Source organism: Cheilinus undulatus, linkage group 7 (assembly GCF_018320785.1).
Source record: "Cheilinus undulatus linkage group 7, ASM1832078v1, whole genome shotgun sequence".
Taxonomy (NCBI): Eukaryota; Metazoa; Chordata; class Actinopteri; order Labriformes; family Labridae; genus Cheilinus; species Cheilinus undulatus.
The window spans coordinates 34,251,638-34,277,402 of NC_054871.1; the positions used below are offsets into that span (position 1 = coordinate 34,251,638).

Below are 25,765 nucleotides of genomic sequence, written 5' to 3' on the forward strand. Positions count from 1 at the left end.
ACCCCCTGAGAAAAGAAATGAAATTCAAGAAGGCATTTCAAAACAACTCAAGATAACTTTGATATCACTCTCCCACTTTTGCTCCAACTTTTGCCGCTATTATTTTGGGACGGACCCCGCACCATTATTATGTGTTCATACAGAGCAAGAGATCAGCATCACCAGCAGTGGGACGGATTTCAGGCAAAAAGAAAAAGGCATTTGCAGATGCAGAGACTGTAAAGGCATATGTGAGAATATATACAACAGTTTGTTTGATTGATTGAACTTTTAAAAGAAAAACACATTTACATGACCTTGACGAGGTCCAGAGCTTTCTAAATCAGAAAGCTTCAGCCGGATGTTTTTCAGCTGAAATGTTTCATTTGTGTCTCAAGGAGGCAGTTCTGCCTTTCTTTAATTTAACTCATTCTCAAAGAGTCCAGAGATGACGACTGAACACAGAGTGAGCATCAGTTTATTTTTGAAAGGTAGTAAATATTAAACAGATTTTTTTTCTCATTGTATCCAGTAAGAAACAGATAAGCACAAATTCATTTATTAAACTGTTCTCATGTGGAATATTGTTGGATACACAAAACAGTTGGCTTATTGGTTTGAACCACATTAATCACATTAATTAGTTCATACAGCAAAAAAGAAAAAAAAACCATGAAATTAACATGTCACTTCTGACAGTTTATGCAAAGCAGCTCATTTAAACTCAATTTGATGACCAAACTTTGAAAGCAGGCTCATTTAAGTCATTAAAAGCTATTTTTTCCATATGCAAGCGAGTTTAGCATCAACTGAAAAAATAACTGTGAATCAAAATAGCATGATTTACACAGAAGCTTTCCGAGCACGTTTTACAGTTGCATCGATCCAGCTTTTATAGTCGGGTATCTTGGTGTAAGTACAAAAAAGCGGTTTGTCCGGCTTTTTGTCTCCAAAGGACACCACCCCATATGCTTTCCCATCACACACCAGTGGACCTCCAGAGTCTCCCTGAAAACACAAACACAGTTTTCATTGATTAAGAGTAATGTGAGAACTTTGTTGATTCATGTTCTGTAACAAACTGTACGTACCGGCCGTGGTCCAGTGTCTCCACTGGAGCAGTACACCTTCAAAATTTTACACTCATCCTCACTCATCCTTTCACAAATCATCTTCTTACACACATCCTTTTCAATCATTGTGAGATTGGCCTCCATGAGGATGGGAGAACTATCGCTGCTATTAGAGTCGTTTTGTCCCCACCCTGCGACCGAGCAAGACTGTGGCAGATGGCTGTCATCTCCACCCGCTAGGGGAATGGGTTTCGCTGTTTCGCTGTATTTTACCTTGGAGCTCAGCTTTTGGGACAGAGAGATGAAAATATATTTCAAATGCATGACTATCAATTTGAGTTTAGTACAGAGATTTCCTTACCTCAAGAAGCATTATGTTGTGTGTATTTCTCAGGATTGTAGTCTTCATGTGGGATGTCTCGTTTCACAGACACATTCTGGATGCCCTTTTGATCATGATAATTGTGAAGTTGGACTGTGTAGGACCTGGAAAGAACAAAGAAGCAAAGTAGGCTATGCTAAAAGGTATAATCTAATTAGTTTGTTGTTGTTTTTTCCTATGGAGAGCAATGTATTTGCAAAGGAAGGAAAATGTGTAGCATTTTTAGCTGGCTGAAAATGAATACTGATGCATCTCTATGACCCTCAAAAACAAACAAAACAATCAACATGAAGATTATTTTATTAACTTATTTTTGATGTCTGAAACAGCTGAGGATTTACAACATGATACAAACACAACTTTATTTTTCCATAAATGATATGTTTGACTGTTAAAGTTGTCTTATAGGTATCACTAAAAGTGTGTGAGTTGAGTTACTTTCCCATTTTGGATAAAGCATGTGTGAAAAGTGAAAGTGAAAAGAAGGAAAACTAGTCTGAGCTGGTTGTAAAATTGTGATGACGCTTTAAAGACTCTGAAAACAGAGGTTCACCATCTTAATGGAAACAGATTCACACACGATTCTGTTTAACAATCCATCTCTACGTTTTTTTTTTTTGGACATCATGTCCTGTGGACTAAAGAGGAGATGGAATATCCAGCTTGTTCAAAAGCCTGCATCTCTGATGGTAAAGGGTTGCATTAGTCCCTATGGCGTGGCTGGTTACACATCTGGAAAGGCACTTTCAAAGCTGAAGAGGATACAGCGGTTTAAGAGTAACATATGATCCCATAAAGACAACTTCTCTTTCAGGGAAGGCCTTTCATGTCACAGCAAGACAATTCTAAAACCACATACTTAGTCTGCCACAACAGCATGGCTTCACAATAGAAGAGTCCAGGTGCTCAGCTGACCTGCCTGCAGTCCAGACCTTTCACTATTAGAAAACATTTGGCACACCATAAAACAAAACAATCCCGCAAAGAAGACCCAGGACTGTTGAGCAGCCAGAATCTTACATCAGACAAGAATGGGACAACATTCCTCCAGCAAATGCTCTCCTTACTTCCCAGATGTTTACAGACTGTTGTTGAAGGAAGAGGGGTTGCTACGCAATGTGTTTTAACAGTGCAAGGGCTAAAAAGCCATATAATGGGGGGAAACAGTCTGGTAGTGGGGCTGAAGGCGAGTTGATCCAGTCTCTAGATTTTACAGTAAAGGAATCAGCCACTTGCCAGAATGAATATACCCAAGAAACAATGCTGCTAAAAGCCCCACTGTATCAAACTTGATCATGTTTCATCAGTTATCTTCATAGAAGTCCATGCTGTAGGTTCAGCAGACTGAATATGTACATAAGGAAGGGGGAATAAGCGGTAAGTTGCTGTTCTTAAAGTGTCTTTTATTTATGATGTATTTAGTCACATTGTGTTTGAATTGTGGGGTGGAGGGGTGGGTTACAGGGTTAGCTGGGATGGGGTAGGGCCATATTCCCTGTTATTTCCTTGTTTGATTGTAAATCACAGTGTGCTACATTATTTTGTATATAAGTTATATAATTAAAGTTTGATTGATTGATTCACCTTGTTGTCTTTAAACCATTTCTGTGTTTCACTGTATGCTTCAGGGCTGTATCCTGCTGGAAAATAAATTGTTTCCTAAGCCCTGGTTATCTTGCAGACTGAAGAAGATTGTCCTCCAGGATTTTCCTATATTTTGCCACATTCATTTTACCCTCTACCTTTAAAAACCTTCCAGGTCCTGCTGCCAAGAAGCATCCCCACAGCACGATTCTGCCACCACCATGCTTCACAGTGGGAATGGCGTGTTTGTGGCGCTACAAACATAGCATCTTGTCCAATGGCCAAAAAGCCCCATTTTCATCTCATCAGACCAAAGAACTTTCTTCCACTTGACCATGGAGTGTCCCACATGCTTTTTGGTGAACACTAGTCAAGATTTCATGAGTTTTCTTCATCAGTGGCTTTCTCTTTGCAGACTCTCTCCCATCTAAGCTGCTGAAGCTTGCAACTCCTTCAGAGTAGTCATAGGTGTGTTGGTGGTCTCTCTCACAAGTCTCCTTCCTAAATAGTCACTTATGATGGATTTAACTGGACCACAGGGATGTTCAGTGTCTTAGAATGTTTTTGTATCCATCCCCTGACTCAAACTTTTCAAGGACCTTGCCTATCTTGCTTGGAGTGTTCTTTTGTCTTCATGGTGTAATGGTAGTTAGGAATACTGATTAACCATTGACTGGACCTTCAGGACAAAAGTGTCTTTATACTACATTCGCTTTAGACACATTCACTCAGATGATCCCCATTTCAATAATTGTGAGACGGCTAGCACCAGTTGGATGGACCACTGTTGAATTAGGTCAGTCACTTTAGAAAGTCAAACCTGTGCATTGGCATGACACAAGGCTTGGGGAGGGGTCCCTGTAGGTATGGGCCCTAAAGAATCCTGGAATAAAAAGTATGTTTTTATTTTTTTTTTCTTAGTAATTAGAGTCATTACTGAATCAAAAGCAACTAAATGTATTGGTCAATAGACCAGTGTTTTTTTTTTTTTTTAAATAGAGTGAAATAAAATACTAGGGTGCAATTGCTACCCCTTTCAAAAATGTCCAAATCATGTAGTTCACCCCTAGAGCCACGCAGGAGAGCAAAGCCTGGAGGAGAGGAGAAAGATGCTTCAAATCAGGTTCTTTTCAAAAAGAGGTGAGCGCTGACAATGGTCTGGTTGTTGACTTTGAAGGCTTTCAGCATTTTCAAGCTTGGAGCATTATTGAGTTGTATAAAGTTAACCAATCTGTGTAAATCTGAATTAGAAGACGAATAATATGTCGTAATTTTCTCCTGTGGTCCTGATTGATCATCTTTCGCATTAACCTTAGTGACTGCTAACGTCAATCCTGATATGAATTGACTGAGAGAGCTTTTGCATCCCTGCCTCTATTGTTGCATTTGTAGCACCAGGACATTTCTTTTTTTTATAATCTCATCAGAATTTCTCTACAAATCCAACAGACTCATCCATGAGGTTCTCCAAGCTAGAGAGCTGTGAAAATACATGTAATTTTGTCCTAGATTTATGACTTGCTTGATTTTTTTGTGAGTGTCCAGAATTACATAAAGTTCAGCCTGTAGTTAATGAACATAGTTTCAGCACTGTAGTAAAAATATCACTCAGTAATATAGGGAAACTATGGTTCAAATATACATAAAAATGCATCAATATGAGTAAAATCAATATTTTTGCTTGGCTGGCTGCAATGGGAGGCCCAACATCCTGAGCTACACCCCTGTTGGTGTGCAAGAAATAACATTTAAGAAGGCATTTCAAAACAACTCAAGCTTACTTTGATATCACTCTCCCACTTTTGCTCCAATGTTTGTTGTTAGACTATTTTGGGACGGATCCCGCACCATTAATATGTGTTCATACAGAGCAAGAGATCAGCATCACAAGCAGTGAGACAGATTTCAGGCAAAAAGAAAAAGGCATTTTCTAGATGCAGAGACTGTAAAGGCATATGTGAGAATATTCAAAATAGTTTGTTTGATTGATTGAACTTATACATTTAAAAGAAATACACATTTACATGACCTTTACAAGGTCCAAAGCTTTCTAAATCAGAAAGCTATAGCTGGATGCTTTTCAGATGAAATGTTTCATTTGTGTCACAAGGAGGCAGTGTTGCCTTTCTTTAATTTAACTCATTCTCAAAGAGTACAAAGGTGACAACTAAACACAGAGTGAGTATCAGTTTATTTTTGAAAGATAGTAAATAGTTAACAGATTTCTTTGTTCTCATTGTATCCAGTTAGAAACAAAGATATACAAATCAGTCATTTAATAAACTGTTCTCATGTGGAATATTGTTGGATACACAAAACAATTGGCTTATTGGTTTAAACCACATTAATCTGTTTTCATGATTGGCCTCTAAGCAGTCAAGTTCTTGGTTCTTCCAGCAAAAAAAAAAAAAAAAAAGCATGAAAATAACATGTCACTTCTGACAATTTATGCAAAGCAGCTCATTTAAATTCAATTTGATGACCAAACTTTTAAAACAGGCTCATTTAAGTCATTCAAAGCTTTTTTTCCATATGCAAGCGAGTTTAGCATCAACTGAAAAAAAAATAACTGTGAAACAAAATAGCATGATTTACACAGAAGCTTTCCATGCAGTTTTTACAGTTGCATCGATCCAGCTTTTATAGTCGGGTATCTTGGTGTAAGTACAAAAAAGCAGCGGTCCGTTCTCCCCCTCACGGACTCCGAAGGACACCACCCCGTATGCTTTCCCTTCACACACCAGTGGACCTCCAGAGTCTCCCTAAAAACACAAACACAGTTTTCATTGATTAACAGTAATGTGAGAACTTTGTTGATTCATGTTATGTAAAAAACTGTACGCAAAGTAGGCTATGCTAAAAGGTATAATCTAATTAGTTTATTTTTTTTCTCTTTTTTTCCTATGGAGAGCAATGTATTTGCAAAAGAAGGAAAATGGGTTGCATTTTTAGCTGGCTGAAAATGAATACTGATGCATCTCTATGACCCTCAAAAACAAACAAAACAATCAACATGAGGATTATTTTATTAACTTATTTTTGATGTCTGAAACAGCTGAGGATTTACAACATGATACAAAGACAACTTTATTTTTCCATAAATGATATGTTTGACTGTTAAAGTTGTACCATGGGTATCCCTAAAAGTGTGTGAGTTGAGTTACTTGTTGGATAAAGCATGTGTGAAAAGTGACCTGTCTCGGCAGTGTGCTGCTGTCATGACAAAGTCTTCGTTCAGAAGGAAGCCTCCGCAGATCTTATTACTGTTCCACATCTCCACAAGCACCATGTAAGGCCTGCTGTGTGGCGCAGCCTTTCGTTTTCCAATGATTCTTCCTGCATAAACTATAAAATAGACATACTGAGTTTACATACTGAAATGTATGTGCTCACCAAAGTAGACTTACTGTGTTTCAACATTCGTCTAAACTCACTACCCCATCATGACAACATGAAAACAGTGAAAACACTGTTTTTTCCATATGCAAGTGAATTTAGCATCAACTTAAAAAAATAACTGTGAATCAAAATAGCATGATTTACACAGAAGCTTTCCGAGCACGTTTTACAGTTGCATCAATCCAGCTTTTATAGTCAGGTATCTTGGTGTAAGTACAAAAAAGCAGTGGTCCGTTCTCCCCCTCACGGACTCCAGCGGACACCACCCCGTATGCTTTCCCTTCACACACCAGTGGACCTCCAGAGTCTCCCTAAAAACACAAACACAGTTTTCATTGATTAAGAGTAATGTGAGAACTTTGTTGATTCATGTTATGTAACAAACTGTACGTACCTCTCGTGGTCCAGGTTGTACTTTGGAGCAGTACACCATCCTCTTTTTACACACCTCCTTTTCAATCAGTGTGACATTGACCTCCATGAGGATGGGAGAATTATGTTCGCTGTTAGGTTCGTTTCGTCCCCACCCTGCGACCGAGCAGGACTGTGGCAGATGGCCGTCATCTCCACCCGCGAGGGGAATGGGTTTCACTGTTTCGCTGTATTTTACCTTGGAGCTCAGCTTTTGGGACAGAGAGATGAAAATATATTTCAAATGCATGACTATCAATTTGAGTTTAGTACAGAGATTTCCTTACCTTAAGAAGCATTACGTCATGTGTGTATTCAGTAGGATTATAGTCTTCATGTGGGAACGCTTGTTCCACAGACACTTTCTGGACCCCGTTTTGATCATAATAATTGTGAAGTCCTAAGAGGACTGTGTAGGACCTGGAAAGAACAAAGAAGCAAAGTAGGCTATGCTAAAAGGTATAATCTAATTAGTTTGTTTTTTTTTTCCAATGGAGAGCAATGTATTTGCAAAGGAAGGAAAATGTGTGGCATTTTTAGCTGGCTGGAAATGAATACTGATGCATCTCTATGACCCTCAAAAACAAACAAAACAATCAACATGAAGATTATTTTATTAACTTATTCATATACAACATGATACAAACACAACTTTATTTTTCCATAAATGATATTTTTGACTATTAAAGCTGTACCATGGGTATCCCTAAAAGTGTGTGAGTTGAGTTACTTGTTGGATAAAGCATGTGTGAAAAGTGACCTGTCTTGGCAGCTTGCTGCTGTCAAGACAAAGTCCTCGTTCAGAAGGAAGCTTCCGCGGGTCATTTTACTGTCCCACGTCTGAACAAGCACCATGTAAGGCCTGCTGTGTGGTGCAGCCTTTCGTCCAAGGATTATTCCTGCATAAAGTATAAAATAGACATACTGAGTTTACATACTGAAATGTATGTGCTCACCAAAGTAGACTTACTGTGTTTCAACATTCGTCTAAACTCACTACCCCATCATGACAACATGAAAACAGTGAAAACACTGTAAATTTAGCTCAGGTTCCTCCTCTTTCTCCTCCACATTGCCGAGATGTTTCTACACTGTGACTGGAGTCCACCTGTGTCAACTCAAATTAATCGGACACGATTTGGAAAGGCACACACCTCTCTCCAGAAGCCCTGATAGCTGACAATGCATATCAGAGAAAGAACCTAGCCATGGGGTCAAAGGAACTGCCTGCAGAGCTCAGAGACAGGATTACTGCAAAGTACAGATCTGGGGAAGGCTACAAAAGATCAGTTGCACCAAGAGCCGGTCGCTCAGCCAAACTGAGCGATCGAGCGAGTAAGAGACGCCACACTGACTGAGCTCCAGAGATCCTGTGTGGTGATGGGACATAGTTTCAGAGGGATAACCCTCCTTGCCCTCCGGTCAATGTGAGCTTATCACATATAAGCCAGGTTTGAGTTTGCAAAAAAAAAATAGGGCTGCAGTGATGTTTACCCTTCTGGAACTTTGTCCCATCTCCACAAATGATCGCTAAAGCTCAGTCAAAGTGATCATAGGGCTCTTGGTCACCTCTCTTACTAAGGCCTTTCTACTCTGATTGTTACATTTGGCTGGGTGACCCGCTCTTGGAAGAGCCCTGGTTATGCCAGACTTCTTCCATTTGAGAATAATGTAAATGTGATATTTCAGTTTTTTATTTCTAAAAAATGTGAAAAAAATCTTTTTAACTTCATCATGGTGAGGTATGGAGTGTAGATTAATGAGATTGTTTTTACTCTACTATCAGGCTGGAACATAACAGAATTTAAAAAAAAGCGAATGGGGTCTGAGATCTTTCTGAATGTACTGTCTGTATACGTTCTTGGATCGTGTTAAAATATAAAAGTTGAATTTTTTACTAACCTAAAGAAAGCTAGAAATACCGTAAACCACATTATAAGTAATATTATCAGAAAACACATTAAAATATTATTTTCCCTTACATTTTTGTGTTTTTCAAATGACCCAAAAACATTTTTATGTGTATTTATGTGTATTGTCTTAGAATATTTACACCCTTGCTTGAAAACAAAGTAAGTGTTATAGCTTCTAGCCTGTTGGAATTACCTTCTTTTCTTGTACTTAAATCACAAAATTTACAACATTCAATAATGGGATTTATAAATCAACAAATTTATGTTGCTAATAAATTGCTAGTGCACTTACCTTGACTATCAAGAGCCAGCACAAGAATCAGGACTACCAGACAGAAGTGGGCATGCATGATGAGATTGGAGTTTAATGAAGTTCTTGCACATCAATGACACTTTCAGTCTTTGAATGCATCTTTGTAGCTGACAGAAGGAGGTGTGTTTCTTTCTTGCTGATAAAATCAATGTAGCATTTAACCACATTCATGAGGGGGAGGTCTCTGTCATTTTTATACTTTCAGTGAATCTCTTTACGACTTACCAAATGCTACGTGGCAATATCTGGGTAATAATTAGAATATGGTAAAAATGATATATTGTTATATTAACATCCCTTCAGTATGTACTTTCAGGACATGGTACCTTACTTTTACATTGTGCCCTTCTATATTTTGTTTTCACTAAGTATGTGTTGTGATTTTGAGAGTGTTCATTTGGTTTATTACCTCACCTTGGTTCAATGTATTGCCTTGTTTGAAAGAGTTCATATCTGAACCACCATTCAAAGACAGATTGGTACATTAAAGTGAAACAATTTACCCTCATTCTGACCAGATTGTGTTGTTGCTGCCCATTTTTAAACACAGTACCTAAATATGAATGTGCAGATATCATCTGCAAAGAACCTATAGTGAAGACCTTGTCTTAGAACAAAAATATAAAAAAAAGACAAAGAAGGAAAAACTAGTCTGAGCTGGTTGTAAAATTGTAATGATTCTCTAAAGACTCTGAAAACAGAGGTTCACCATCTCAATGGAAACAGATTCACACATGATTCTGTTTAACAATCCATTCGTAAGGATTTAGGCTCACAGTTTGCTGCATCTGTGTAGGGCTCATCCCTGAGGTGCTTATGAAATCCAAGGGGGATCTGTTGTGGAGAAAACTGACATCCAATCTTAACGTCTTAACACTTCATCCATTTTTTAAACAATTCATTTCAATTTGTTCAATTTCTAAAATTCTGAATTCAAATTCATTCAGTTAATTAAAATAGATCAACACAGTTCACTGTGCCATCCACAAATGCAAGTTAAAGCTTTATCATGTAAGGTGGAGGCCTATGTAAACAGGATCCAGAAATGCTGCCTGTCTCTATTGTTGCATTTGTAGCACCAAGACCTTTCTTTTTTTTTTAATCTCCATCAGAATTTCTCTACACATGCAACAGACTCATCCATGAGGTTCTCCAAGCTAGAAAGCTGTAGAAATAGATGTGATTTTGTCCTAGATTTATGACTTGCTTGATTTTTTTGTGAGTGTCCAGAATTACATAAAGTTCAGCCTGTAGTTAATAAACATAGTTTCAGCACTGTAGTAAAAATATTGCTCAGTAATATAAGGAAACTATAGTTCAAAAATACATAAAATGCATAGATATTAGTAAAATCAATATTTTTGCTTGGCTGGCTGCAAAGGGCAGTCCTGTGTAATTTTCTTTGGGGGGGGCAAAATCCTGAGCTACACCCCTGTTGGTGTGCAAGAAATAAAATTCAAGAAGGCATTTCAAAACAACTCAAGCTAACTTTGATATCACTCTGCCACTTTTGCTACAACGTTTGCCGCTATTATTTTGGGACGGACCCCGCACCATTATTATGTGTTCATACAGAGCAAGAGATCAGCATCACCAGCAGTGGGACGGATTTCAGGCAAAAAGAAAAAGGCATTTGCAGATGCAGAGACTGTAAAGGCATATGTGAGAATATATACAACAGTTTGTTTGATTGATTGAACTTTTAAAAGAAAAACACATTTACATGACCTTGACGAGGTCCAGAGCTTTCTAAACCAGAAAGCTGCAGCTGAATGCTTTTTAGCTGCAATGTTTCATTTGTGTCACAAGGAGGCAGTTTTGCCTTTCTTTAATTTAACTCATTCTCAAAGAGTCCAGAGATGACGACTGAACACGGAGTGAGCATCAGTTTATTTTTGAAAGATAGTAAATATTTAACATATTTTTTTTTTCTCATTGTATCCAGCAAGAAACAGATAAGCACAAATTCATTTATTAAACTGTTCTCATGTGGAATATTGTTGGATACACAAAACAGTTGGCTTATTGGTTTAAACCACAATTAATCACATTAATTAGTTCATACAGCAAAAGAGAAAAAAAAACATGAAAATAGCATGTCACTTCTGACAGTTTATGCAAAGCAGCTCATTTAAATTCAATTTGATGACCAAACTTTGAAAACAGGCTCATTGAATTCATTTAAAGCTATTTTTTCCATATGCAAGCGAGTTTAGCATCAACTTAAAAAAATAACTGTGAATCAAAATAGCATGATTTACACAGAAGCTTTCCGAGCACGTTTGACAGTTGCATCGATCCAGCTTTTATAGTCGGGTATCTTGGTGTAAGTACAAAAAAGCGGTTTGTCCGGCTTTTTGTCTCCAAAGGACACCACCCCATATGCTTTCCCATCACACACCAGTGGACCTCCAGAGTCTCCCTGAAAACACAAACACAGTTTTCATTGATTAAGAGTAATGTGAGAACTTTGTTGATTCATGTTCTGTAACAAACTGTACGTACCTGCCGTGGTCCAGCGTCTCCATTGGAGCAGTACACCTTCAACATTTTAAACTCATCCTCACTCATCCTTTGACAAATCATCTTCTTACACACATCCTTTTCAATCATTGTGAGATTGGCCTCCATGAGGATGGGAGAACTATTGCTGCTTTTAGAGTCGTTTCGTCCCCACCCTGCGACCGAGCAGGACTGTGGCAGATGGCCGTCATCTCCAACCGCGAGGGGAATGGATTTTACCGTTGCGCTGTATTTTACCTCGGAGCTCAGCTTTTGGGACAGAGAGATGAAAATATATTTCAAATGCGTGACTATCAATTTGAGTTTAGTACAGAGATTTCCTTACCTTAAGAAGCATTATGTCATGCAGGCAGTTCTTAGGATTATAGTCTTCATGTGGGAACGCTTGTTCCACAGACACTTTCTGGACCCCGTTTTGATCATAATAATTATGAAGTCCTAAGAGGACTGTGTAGGACCTGGAAAGAACAAAAAAGCAAAGTAGGCTATGCTAAAAGGTATAATCTAATTAGTTTGTTTTTTTTCTTTCCTATGAATACTGATGCATCTCTATGACCCTCAAAAACAAACAAAACAATCAACATGAAGATTATTTTATTAACTTATTTTTGATGTCTGAAACAGCTGAGGATATACAACATGATACAAACACAACTTTTTTTTTTACATAAATGATATGTTTGACTGTTAAAGTTGTCTTATAGGTATCACTAAAAGTGTGTGAGTTGAGTTACTTTCCCATGTTGGATAAAGCATGTGTGAAAAGTGACCTGTCTTGGCAGTGTGCTGCTGTCAAGACAAAGTCCTCGTTCAGAAGGAAGCCTCCGCAGATCTTATTACTGCCAAGCCTCTCCACAAGCACCATGTAAGGCCTGCTGTGTGCCGCAGCCTCCTGTCCTCCAATGATTCTTCCTGCATAAACTATAAAATAGACATACTGAGTTTACATACTGAAATGTATGTGCTCACCAAAGTAGACTTACTGTGTTTCAACATTCGTCTAAACTCACTACCCCATCATGACAACATGAAAACAGTGAAAACACTGTAAATTTAGCTCAGGTTCCTCCTCTTTCTCCTCCACATTGCCGAGATGTTTCTACACTGTGACTGGAGTCCACCTGTGTCAACTCAAATTAATCGGACACGATTTGGAAAGGTGAACAGTGAAAACATTGTAAATTTGACCACTCTGACTGAGCTCCAAAGATCCTGTGTGGTGATGGGACATAGTTTCAGAGGGATAACCATCCCTGTCCTCCAGTCGATGTGAGCTTATCACATATAACCCAGCTCCTATTTTGCAAAAAACTAGGGCTGCAGTGATGTTTACCCTTCTGGAACTTTGTCCCATCTCCACAAATGATCGCTAAAGCTCGGTCCAAGTGATCATAGGGCTCTTGGTCACCTCTCTTACTAAGGCCTTTCTACTCTGATTGTTACATTTGGCTGGGTGACCCGCTCTTGGAAGAGCCCTGGTTATGCCTGACTTCTTCTTTTTGAGAATAATGTAAATGTGATATTTCAGTTTTTTATTTCTAAAAAATGTGAAAAAAATCTTTTTAACTTCATCATGGTGAGGTATGGAGTGTAGATTAATGAGATTGTTTTTACTCTACTATCAGGCTGGAACATAACAGAATAAAAAAAAAGCGAATGGGGTCTGAGATCTTTCTGAATGTACTGTCTGTATATGTTCTTGGATCGTGTTAAAATATAAAAGTTGAATTTTTTACTAACCTAAAAAAAGCTAGAACAACCGTAAACCACATTATAAGTAATATTATCAAAAACACATTAAAATATTATTTTTCTCTTACATTTATGTTTTTCAAATGACCCAAAAATATTTTTATGTGTATTTATGTGTAATGTCTTAGAATATTTACACCCTTGCTTGAAAACAAAGTAAGTGTTATAGCTTCCAGCCTGCAGGAATTACCTTCTTTTCTTGTACTTAAATCACAAAATTTACAACATTCAATAATGGGATTTATAAATCAACAAATTTATGTTGCTAATAAATTGCTAGTGCACTTACCTTGACTATCAAGAGCCAGCACAAGAATCAGGACTACCAGACAGAAGTGGGCATGCATGATGAGATTGGAGTTTAATGAAGTTCTTGCACATCAATGACACTTTCAGTCTTTGAATGCATCTTTGTAGCTGACAGAAGGAGGTGTGTTTCTTTCTTGCAAATAAAATCAATGTAGCATTTAACCACATTCATGAGGGGGAGGTCTCTGTCATTTTTATACTTTCAGTGAATCTCTGTATGACTTACCAAATGCTACGTGGCAATATCTGGGTAATAATTAGAATATGGTAAAAATGATATATTGTTATATTAACATCCCTTCAGTATGTACTTTCAGGACATGGTACCTTGCTTATACATTGCACCCTTCTATATTTTGTTTTCACTAAGTATGTGTTGTGATTTTGAGAGTGTTCATTGGGTTTATTACCTCACCTTGGTTCAATGTATTGCCTTGTTTGAAAGAGTTCATATCTGAACCACCATTCAAAGACAGATTTGTACATTAAAGTGCAACAATTTACCCTCATTCTGACCGAATTGTGTTGTTGCTGCCCATTTTTAAACACAGTACCTGAATATGAATGTGCAGACGTCATCTGTAAAGAACCTGTAGTGAAGACCTTGTCTTAGAATAGAAATATTAAAAAAAGACAAAGAAGGAAAAACTAGTCTGAGCTGGTTACAAAATTGTGATGACGCTTTAAAGACTCTGAAAACAGAGGTTCACCATCTAAATGGAAACAGATTCACACGCGATTCTGTTTAACAATCCATTCCTACGTTTTTTTTTTGGACATCATGTCCTGTGGACTAAAGAGGAGAGGGAATATCCAGCTTGTTCAAAAGCCTGCATCTCTGATGGTAAAGGGTTGCATTAGTCCCTATGGCGTGGCTGGTTACACATCTGGAAAGGCACTTTCAAAGCTGAAGAGGATACAGTGGTTTAAGAGTAACATATGATCCCATAAAGACAACGTCTCTTTCAGCGAAGGCCTTTCATATCACAGCAAGACAATTCTAAAACCACATACTTAGTCTGCCACAACAGCATGGCTTCACAATAGAAGAGTCCAGGTGCTCAGCTGACCTGCCTGCAGTCCAGACCTTTCACTATTAGAAAACATTTGGCACACCTTAAAACAAAAAATCCTGCAAAGAAGACCCAGGACTGTTGAGCAGCCAGAATCTTACATCAGACAAGAATGGGACAACATTCCTCCAGGAAATGCTCTCCTTACTTCCCAGATGTTTACAGACTGTTGTTGAAGGAAGAGGGGTTGCTATGCAATGTGTTTTAACAGTGCAAGGGCTAAAAAGCCATATAATGGGGGGAAACAGTCTGGTAGTGGGGCTGAAGGCGAGTTGATCCAGTCTCTAGATTTTACAGTAAAGGAATCAGCCACTTGCCAGAATGAATATACCCAAGAAACAATGCTGCTAAAAGCCCCACTGTATCAAACTTGATCATGTTTCATCAGTTATCTTCATAGAAGTCCATGCTGTAGGTTCAGCAGACTGAATATGTACATAAGGAAGGGGGAATAAGGGGTAAGTTGCTGTTCTTAAAGTGTCTTTTATTTATGATGTATTTAGTCATATTGTGTTTGAATTGTGGGGTGGAGGGGTGGGTTACAGGGTTAGCTGGGATGGGGTCGGGCCATATTTCCTGTTATTTTCTTTGATTTATTTGTTTGATTGTAAATCACAGTGTGCTACATTATTTTGTACATAAGTTATATAAATAAAGTTTAATTGATTAACCTTGTTGTCTTTAAACCATTTCTGTGTTTCACTGTATGCTTCAGGGCTGTATCCTGCTGGAAAATAAATTGTCTCCTAAGCCCTGGTTATCTTGCAGACTGAAGAAGATTGTCCTCCAGGATTTTCCTATATTTTGCCACATTCATTTTACCCTCTACCTTTAAAAACCTTCCAGGGCCTGCTGCCAAGAAGCATCCCCACAGCACGATGCTGTCACCACCATGCTTCACAGTGGGAATGGCGTGTTTGTGGTGCTACAAACATAGCGTCTTGTCCAATGGCCAAAAAGCCCCATTTTCATCTCATCAGACCAAAGAACTTTCTTCCACTTGACCATGGAGTCTCCCACATGCTTTTTGGTGAACACTAGTCAAGATTTCATGAGTTTTCTTCATCAGTGGCTTTCTCTTTGCAGACTCTCTCCCATCTCAGCTGCTGAAGCTTGTAACTCCTTCAGAATAGTCATAGGTGTGTTGGTGGCCTCTCCCACAAGTCTCCTTCTTAAATAGTCACTCCGTTTGTGAGGATGGCCTGATCGAGGCTGATTTACGCATGTGCCATATCCTTCCATCCCTTTATGATGGATTTAACTGGACCACAGGGATGTTCAGTGTCTTAGAATGTTTTGTGTCCATCCCCTGACTCAAACTTTTCAATGACCTTGTCTCTGTTGCTTGGAGTGTTCTTTTGTCTTCATGGTGTAATGGTAGCCAGGAATACTGATTAACCAGTGACTGGACCTTCAGGACAAAAGTGTCTTCATAGTACAATTGCTTTAGACACATTCACTCAGATGATCCCCATTTCAATAATTCCGAGATGGCTAGCACCAGTTGGATGGACCACTGTTGAATTAGGTCAGTCACTTTAGAAAGTCAAACCTGTGCATTGGCATGACACAAGGCTTGGGGAGGGGTCCCTGTAGGTATGGGCCCTAAAGAATCCTGGAATAAAAAGTGTGTTTTATTTTTTCTTAGTAATTAGAGTCATTATTGAATCAAAAGCGACTAAATGTATTGGTCAATAGACCAGATTTTTTTTTTATTAAATAGAGTGAAATAAAATACTAGGGTGCAATTGCTACCCCTTTCAAAAATGTCCAAATGATGTAATTCACCCCTAGAGCCATGCAGGAGAGCAAAGCCTGGAGGAGAGGAGAAAGATGCTTCAAATCAGGTTCTTTCAAAAAGAGGTGAGCGCTGACAATGGTCTGGTTGTTGACTTTGAAGGCTTTCAGCATTTTCAAGCTTGAAGTGTTGTTGAGTTGTATAACGTTAAAGAAATCCATGTAAATCTGAATTAGAAGAAGAAAAACTGTCATAGTCATTTCTCCTGTGGTCCTGATTGATCAACTTTAGCATTCACCTTAGTGACTGCTAACGTCAATCCTGATATGAATTGACTGAGAGAGCTTTTGCATCCCTGCCTCTTTTTTTGCATTTGTAGTACCAGGACATTTCTTTTTTTATAATCTCCATCAGAATTTCTCTACAAATCCAACAGACTCATCCATGAGGTTCTCCAAGCTATAAAGCCGTAGAAATAGATGTGATTTTGTCCTAGATTTATGACTTGCTTGATTTTTTTGTGAGTGTCCAGAATTACATAAAGTTCAGCCTGTAGTTAATGAACATAGTTTCAGCACTGTAGTAAAAATATCACTCAGTAATATAGGGCAACTATGGTTCAAATATACATAGAAATGCATCAATATGAGTAAAATCAATATTTTTGCTTGGCTGGCTGCAATGGGAGGCCCAACATCCTGAGCTACACTACTGTTGGTGTGCAAGAAATAAAATTCAAGAAGGCATTTCAAAACAACTCAAGGTTACTTTGATATCACTCTCCCACTTTTGCTCCAATGTTTGTTGCTAGATTATTTTGGGACGGACCCCACACCATTATTATGTGTTCATACAGAGCAAGAGATCAGCATCACAAGCAGCGGGATGGAATTCAGGCAAAGAGAAAAAGGCACTTGCAGATGCAGAGACTGTAAAGCCATATGTGAGAATATTCAAAATAGTTTGTTTGATTGATTGAACTTATACATTTAAAAAGACACATTGACATGACCTTTACAAGGTCCAAAGCTTTCCAAATCAGAAAGCTACAGCTGGATGCTTTTCAGATGAAATGTTTCATTTGTGTCACAAGGAGGCAGTGTTGCCTTTCTTTAATTTAACTCATTCTCAAAGAGTACAAAGGTGACAACTGAACACAGAGTATCAGTTTATTGTTGAAAGATAGTAAATATTTAACAGATTTCTTTGTTCTCATTGTATCCAGTTAGAAACAGATATGCACAAATCAGTCATTTAATAAACTGTTCTCATGTGGAATATTGTTGGATACACAAAACAGTTGGCTTATTGGTTTAAACCACATTAATCTGTTTTCATGATTGGCCTCTAAGCAGTCAAGTTCTTGGTTCTTCTAGCAAAACAAAAAACAAAAAGCATGAAAATAGCGAGTCACTTCTGACAATTTATGCAAAGCAGCTCATTCAAATTCAATTTGATGACCAAACTTTGAAAACAGGCTCATTTAAGTCATTCAAAGCTTTTTTTCCATATGCAAGCGAGTTTAGCATCAACTGAAAAAAAAAAAACTGTGAATCAAAATAGCATGATTTACACAGAAGCTTTTTGTGCACTTTTTATAGTGTCATCGATCCAGGTTTTATAGTCGGGTATCTTGGTGTAAGAACAAAAATACGGTCCGTTCTTCTCTTTGACTCCGGCGGACACCACCCCGTATGCTTTCCCTTCACACACCAGTGGACCTCCGGAGTCTCCCTAAAAACACAAACACAGTTTTCATTGATTAACAGTAATGTGAGAACTTTGTTGATTCATTTTATGTAACAAACTGTACGTACCGGCCGTGGTCCAGGTTTTTCGTTGGAGCAGTACACCATCCTCTTTTTACACACATCCGTTTCAATCAGTGTGACATTGACCTCCATGAGGATGGGAGAACTATCGCTGCTATTAGAGTTGTATTGTCCCCACCCTGCGACCGAGCAGGACTGTGGCAGATGGCTGTCATCTCCACCCGTGAGGGGAATGGGTTTCACTGTTTCGCTGTATTTTACCTTGGAGCTCAGCTTTTGGGACAGAGAGATGAAAATATATTTCAAATGCGTGACTATCAATTTGAGTTTAGTACAGAGATTTCCTTACCTTAAGAAGCATTATGTTGTGTGTATATTTAGTAGGACTGTTGTACTCATGTGGGAACGCTTTTTCCACAGACACTTTCTGGACCCCCTTTTGATCATGATAATCGTGAAGTCCTAAGAGGACTGTGTAGGAGCTGGAAAGAACAAAAAAGCAAAGTAGGCTATGCTAAAAGGTATAATCTAATTATTTTGATTTTTTTCCTATGGAGAGCAATGTATTTGCAAAGGAAGGAAAATGTGTGGCATTTTTAGCTGGCTGAAAATGAATACTGATGCATCTCTATGACCCTCAAAAACAAACAAAACAATCAACATGAAGAGTATTTTATTAACTTATTTTTGATGTCTGAAACAGCTGAGGATTTACAACATGATACAAACACAACTTTATTTTTCCATAAATGATATGTTTGACTGTTAAAGTTGTCTTATAGGTATCACTAAAAGTGTGTGAGTTGAGTTACTTTCCCATGTTGCATAAAGCATGAGTGAAAAGTGACCTTTGTTGGCAGTGTGCTGCAGTCAAGACAAAGTCCTCTTCCAGAAGGAGGCCTCCGCAGATCATTCTATTGTTATACGTCTCCACAAGCACCATGTAAGGCCTGCTGTGTGGTGCAGCCTCCTGTCCTCCAATGATTCTTCCTGCATAAACTATAAAATAGACATACTGAGTTTACATACTGAAATGTATGTGCTCACCAAAGTAGACTTACTGTGTTTCAACATTCGTCTAAACTCACTACCCCATCATGACAACATGAAAACAGTGAAAACACTGTAAATTTAGCTCAGGTTCCTCCTCTTTCTCCTCCACATTGCCGAGATGTTTCTACACTGTGACTGGAGTCCACCTGTGTCAACTCAAATTAATCGGACACGATTTGGAAAGGTGAACAGTGAAAACACTGTAAATTTGACCACTCTGACTGAGCTCCAAAGATCCTGTGTGGTGATGGGACATAGTTTCAGAGGGATAACCATCCCTGCCCTCCAGTCGATGTGAGCTTATCACATATAACCCAGCTCCTATTTTGCAAAAAACTAGGGCTGCAGTGATGTTTACCCTTCTGGAACTTTGTCCCATCTCCACAAATGATCGCTAAAGCTCGGTCCAAGTGATCATAGGGCTCTTGGTCACCTCTCTTACTAAGGCCTTTCTACTCTGATTGTTACATTTGGCTGGGTGACCCGCTCTTGGAAGAGCCCTGGTTATGCCTGACTTCTTCTTTTTGAGAATAATGTAAATGTGATATTTCAGTTTTTTATTTCTAACAAATCTGAAAAAAAAAAACTCTCTTTAACTTCATCATGATGGGGTACGGAGTGTAGATTAATGAGATTGTTTTTTACTCTACTATCAGGCTGGAACATAACAGAATCAAAAAAGCGAATGGAGTCTGAGATCTTTCTGAATGCACTGTCTGTATACGTTCTTGGATCGCGTTAAAATATAAAAGTCAAATTTTTTACTAATCTAAAGAAAGCTAGAAAGACCGTAAACCACATTATTGTGGTGTTTTTTGTCGTTTTATTATCTTATTTTGGTTAGCTTCCGGTTCCGGAGGCTGTTTCTGGCTGCTAACTTTCTTTGCTTTCCCTGAGGCATTCACCCCTCCCCCCCTGGTGCTGTGGAGAGCGCACACCTGCAGCGAATCACTCATCGAGGATCACTATTTAGGACCTGCTGCAGCTCTCTTCAGCGCCTGAGTCTTGCCAACCTTACCTTACGGTAAACGTCAGCTCCAGGCTCCTTCTCTCAAGATCTCCCAGAGAAGTTTCCAGTGCTCTTTTTGAAGAACCTTTTTGAGTAATTTCCAGTGCTTGTATTTTGCTTCTTGTTGATTAACGTGCCTCTCCCTCTTCTTTCCAGTGCCTCCTGCCCTGATCACCGCAGCCAGCTCCAGCACACTCTCACTTTCCCTTGGACTCCTGAGATCCCCCCTCCCTTTGTCACTTACCTGCACAATAAATCTGTTAAATCTGCTCCATCGTCTCCGCATCCTGAGTCCTACCATTACACCTACACAACAGAAGACTCAGGCCAGAAATGGACTCAGCGGACTCGGACACCCTGAAAACAGCAATCACTCACCAAGGACAACGTCTCGGCCAGCACGAATCCATTCTCAAAGGTATCATGCAATCTCTACAAACCCTCAACTCCCAGGTCTCCAATATCTCAGAACAGTTACTCTCAGCCACTCAGCCTCACCACCCTTCACCAGAGCCTCCACCTGTTAACAATCAGCCACCCTCAGTAGATCCTTCACCTTCACCTCCCCTCCCCCACTTTAGAGAGCCTCAAGTCCCTCACCCAGATTTCTTTTCAGGAGAGATTGGTAGCGCTAGAGGTTTTTTGTTACGTTGTTCCCTAGTGTTTGACCAGCAACCCTTGAGTTACCCCACTGACAGAGCTAAGATTGCTTTCGTTATGAACTTGTTACGCGGGAAGGCCTCCCGCTGGGCCACTGCAGTATGGCATAGTGAATCCCCAGTGTTAGCCTCTTATTCTGACTTTTCTAGTGAATTATGTCGCATCTTTGACCATCCCCTTCAGGGCCAAGAATCAGCTCAACGCTTATTTTCCCTCTTCCAGGGTTCTAAGTCTGTGGCAGATTTCTCTATTGATTTTCGCATTGTTGCTTCAGAGAGCGGGTGGGGGGAGGTGGAACTTAAGGGTGTGTTTTTGAGAAGCCTTTCAGAAGAACTTAAAGACGAACTAGCCTCTCGGGATGAGCCCGACTCCCTCGAGGGTCTTATATCTTTAGCCATTCGCATTGACAATCGCTTGAGGGAAAGGCAGAGGGAGAGGAGTCAGCACAGGTCATTCAGGCCCCGTCCTGTAGCACCCCCTTCTGGTCACGCCACTTCTCCCTCTCCTGTAAGACTGAGACCTCCCAGTGAGTTTTCCACTACCCCTGAAGACGAGCCCATGCAGTTAGGTCGCGCCAGGTTAACCCCTAGTGAACGCCAAAGGCGTTTTAATCTTAGATTATGCATTTATTGTGGTCAAGCGGGCCATTTTCTTGCCAATTGTCCCCAGACGCCAAAAGAGAAGGCTCACCCGTGACCGAGGGCACTCGTGTGAGCCAGACCTCCTCTTCCTCTAGCCCTCCCCTGCGCATAGCTGTTCCCTCGAGTGTCCTTTGGGGGCGCGATTCCGTCCCCATACAAGCACTAGTTGATTCAGGAGCAGATGATAATTTCATTCAGGACAGCCTAGTTCAACAGCTCCAACTCCCCCTAGAACCCCTGTCTGCTCCCAAGAACGTCACCGCCTTAGACGGCCGACTCATTGCCAGAGTTACTCACCGGACTGTTCCGATAACCCTCATTATTTCTGGTAATCACCGTGAGAGTATCCAACTTTTTGTTATCCCTTCTCCTCATGCTCCCATTGTGTTAGGTCTCCCCTGGCTTCAGTTACATAACCCTCAGATCAATTGGAAAACCGCTACCATTACCAACTGGAGCGTCCATTGTCACTCCCACTGCCTCCGGTCTGCTATCCCCTCAGTTAGTCGCTCCTGCTCCCCCCGATCTGTCCAATGTTCCCCCCGAGTACCATGACTTAGCACAGGTCTTTAGCAAGGAGTTAGCCGTCTCTCTTCCCCCGCATCGTCCTTACGACTGTGCGATTGATTTACTCCCCGGTGCATCCCTGCCTAGCAGTCGCCTCTATAACCTCTCCGCCCCTGAGAAATCGGCCATGGAGACGTACATTCATGATTCCCTGGCTACAGGTCTCATTCGCCCCTCCTCGTCCCCACTCGGGGCTGGATTCTTTTTTGTTAAAAAGAAGGACTCCACTCTGCGTCCCTGTATCGACTTCAGAGGCCTTAATGACATCACCGTCAAGAATAAATACTCTCTCCCTTTGATCGACCCCTCCTTTGAGCCTCTCTGCTCCGCCCAAGTGTTTTCTAAGTTAGATCTTAGAAACGCGTATCACCTCATCAGGATTAAGGAGGGGGACGAATGGAAAACTGCCTTTAAGACCCCCATTGGCCACTTCGAGTACCTAGTCATGCCCTTTGGACTCACTAACGCCCCCGCAGTTTTTCAGGCCCTCATTAACGATGTGCTCAGGGACATGTTAAACCGGTTCGTGTTTGTCTATCTAGACGACATTCTGATCTACTCTCGTTCTCTCCAGGAGCATCAACAACATGTCAGGCTAGTACTTCAGAGATTACTAGAGAACAAGTTATTTGTCAAGCCTGAGAAGTGTGAATTTCACACCCCTTCAGTGAGTTTTCTAGGGTTCATCATCGCCCAAGGACAGTTACAGCCTGACCCGGCTAAAATCCGGGCGGTTACTGAGTGGCCCATCCCTAGCACCCGCAAAGAGCTCCAGAGATTCCTAGGGTTTGCTAATTTTTATAGGAGATTCATTAGGGATTATAGTAGGGTGGCTGCTCCCCTCACTAGACTCACCTCCTCCAGCTCCCCCTATCGGTGGTCCCCAGAGGCTGCTGAGGCTTTCTCCCGCCTAAAGACTCTGTTCACCTCTGCCCCCGTCCTCAAGCACCCTGACTCATCCCTCCAGTTCGTGGTTGAGGTGGACGCCTCTGAGACCGGAGCTGGGGCGGTGCTTTCTCAAAGAGACCCCAAGACCCAGAAGCTTCACCCGTGTGCTTTCTTTTCTCGTCGGCTGTCCCCTTCTGAGAGAAACTATGACGTCGGGAATAGAGAGTTGCTGGCTGTGGTGTGGGCACTACAGGAGTGGAGGCACTGGCTGGAGGGCACGCAGCACCCTTTCATAATATGGACGGACCACAAGAACCTCGCCTACCTGCGCACAGCGCGCAGGCTGAACCCTCGTCAGGCTCGGTGGGCCCTTTTCCTCAGCCGCTTCCACTTCACCCTCTCCTACAGACCAGGATCCCGGAACACAAAACCGGACGCCCTATCTCGTGTGGACTCTCCCTCTCGTGAAGACCGCGAGCCCGACTTCATCCTTCCCCCGTCCTGCATCGTCGGAGCTGCCACCTGGGACGTCATACAGACGGTGAAGGATGCCCAGAGACTCCAGCCGGATCCCGGTACCGGTCCCCCGGGGCGTCTTTACGTTCCAGACTCGGTTCGCTCTCCAGTGCTCCAGTGGGCCCACGCTTCCAAACTTACATGCCACCCCGGTTTTCAGAGAACCCTCAGTTTCCTCCAGCAAAGCTTCTGGTGGCCTGGTATGACGAAGGACACCCGGGAGTTCGTGGCTGCTTGCTCCATCTGCGCCCGAGGAAAATCCTCCCATCAACCCCCAGCTGGTTTGCTGCACCCCCTTTCCACTCCTGGTCGTCCTTGGTCACATATCGCCTTGGATTTCGTCACCGGCCTACCGCCTCTGATGGGAACACTGTCATACTCACTGTAGTGGATCGGTTTTCCAAGGGCGTACACTACGTCCCACTCCCCAAGCTCCCTTCTGCCCTGGAGACCGCTCACCTTCTCGTCCTTCATGTCTTCAAACTTCATGGCATTCCCTGTGACATTGTCTCGGACCGCGGACCACAGTTTGTTTCTCGTGTGTGGAAGGAGTTCTGCAGTGAGCTGGGTGCCACGGTCAGTCTCTCGTCTGGTTACCACCCGCAGAGCAACGGCCAGTCGGAGAGAGCCAATCAGAGCCTCGAAGCTGCTCTCCGTTGTGTTGCTGCTCATCACCCCACCTCCTGGAGCTCTCACCTACCATGGATTGAATATGCTCACAACTCTCTCACCTGCTCTGCTACCGGCATGTCTCCTTTCATGTGTTGCCTCGGTTACCAGCCCCCCCTGTTTCCTGAACAAGAGGTCTCCGTGTCCCTACCATCTGTGCAGCAACATCTTCAACGCGTCAGAGAGGTGTGGCGGACAGCCAAGGCTGCGCTCTCACGCACGACGGAGCGTAACCGAAGATTGGCTGACGCACACCGCACGCCTGCCCCCGAATACCATCTGGGCCAGAAGGTTTGGCTCTCTTCTAAGGACCTACCTCTGCAGACCGAATCCAGGAAATTGACCCCGCGCTTCGTTGGACCGTTCGAGATCACCAAGATCATAAACCCCTCTGCTGTACAGCTCAAACTCCCCGAGTCGATGAAGATCCACCCCACATTCCATGTGTCATTATTGAAACCTGTATCCACCAGTGACCTGAGCCCTCCAACCGTCGCCCCTCCACCCCCCCGGATCATCGATGACCACCCTGCCTTTACTGTCTCCAAGATCCTGGATGTTCGGCCACGAGGCCGGGGCTACCAATTCCTGGTGGACTGGGAAGGGTATGGTCCGGAGGAACGTTCCTGGATCTCCAGGAGACTGATTTTGGACGACAGCTTATTACGAGATTTCTACAGGGACCACCCGGACAAGCCTGGTAGGACGCCAGGAGGCGTCCGTTGAGAGGGGGGTACTGTGGTGTTTTTTGTCGTTTTATTATCTTATTTTGGTTAGCTTCCAGTTCCGGAGGCTGTTTCTGGCTGCTAACTTTCTTTGCTTTCCCTGAGGCATTCACCCCTCCCCCCCCGGTGCTGTGGAGAGCGCACACCTGCAGCGAATCACTCATCGAGGATCACTATTTAGGACCTGCTGCAGCTCTCTTCAGCGCCTGAGTCTTGCCAACCTTACCTTACGGTAAACGTCAGCTCCAGGCTCCTTCTCTCGAGATCTCCCAGAGAAGTTTCCAGTGCTCTTTTTGAAGAACCTTTTTGAGTAATTTCCAGTGCTTGTATTTTGCTTCTTGTTGATTAACGTGCCTCTCCCTCTTCTTTCCAGTGCCTCCTGCCCTGATCACCGCAGCCAGCTCCAGCACACTCTCACTTTCCCTTGGACTCCTGAGATCCCCCCTCCCTTTGTCACTTACCTGCACAATAAATCTGTTAAATCTGCTCCATCGTCTCCGCATCCTGAGTCCTACCATTACACCTACACAACAATTATAAGTAATTTTATCATAAAACACATTAAAATATTATTTTCCCTTACATTTTTGTGTTTTTCAAATGACCCAAAAACATTTTTATGTGTATTTATGTGTAATGTCTTAGAATATTTACACCCATGCTTGAAAAGAAAGCAAGTGTTGTAGCTTCCAGCCTGCAGGAATTACCTTCTTTTCTTGTACTTAAATCACAAAATTTACAACATTCAATAATAAATTTTAGAAATCAACAAATTTATGTTGCTAATAAATTGCTAGTGCACTTACCTTGACTATC

At 41.4% G+C, this 25,765-nt stretch overlaps 2 protein-coding genes and 1 long non-coding RNA gene across 3 annotated transcripts; 1 reads left to right on the forward strand and 2 right to left on the reverse strand.

Annotated features, from left to right (window-relative positions):
* Positions 1-5,650: 5,650 nt before the first annotated feature.
* LOC121512395 (granzyme E-like) lies at positions 5,651-9,113 on the reverse strand. The gene is made up of 7 exons (XM_041791646.1): positions 9,034-9,113; positions 7,589-7,727; positions 7,116-7,248; positions 6,812-7,039; positions 6,562-6,728; positions 6,213-6,363; positions 5,651-5,780 (listed from the first exon to the last, which is right to left on the reverse strand). Exons 1-6 carry the CDS (start codon positions 9,089-9,091, stop codon positions 6,279-6,281), a joined length of 810 nt encoding a protein of 269 aa, XP_041647580.1. The 5' UTR covers positions 9,092-9,113; the 3' UTR covers positions 5,651-5,780; positions 6,213-6,278.
* Positions 9,114-11,006: 1,893 nt separating this feature from the next.
* Positions 11,007-13,693, reverse strand: LOC121511918 (granzyme G-like). Its single transcript, XM_041790780.1, has 5 exons — positions 13,619-13,693; positions 12,348-12,498; positions 11,903-12,035; positions 11,560-11,826; positions 11,007-11,476 (listed from the first exon to the last, which is right to left on the reverse strand). Exons 1-5 carry the CDS (start codon positions 13,674-13,676, stop codon positions 11,312-11,314), a joined length of 774 nt encoding a protein of 257 aa, XP_041646714.1. The 5' UTR covers positions 13,677-13,693; the 3' UTR covers positions 11,007-11,311.
* Positions 13,694-25,074: 11,381 nt separating this feature from the next.
* Positions 25,075-25,436, forward strand: LOC121511919. Its single transcript, XR_005992072.1, has 2 exons — positions 25,075-25,181; positions 25,323-25,436. It is a non-coding gene; the product is annotated as an uncharacterized LOC121511919 (long non-coding RNA).
* Positions 25,437-25,765: the final 329 nt, after the last annotated feature.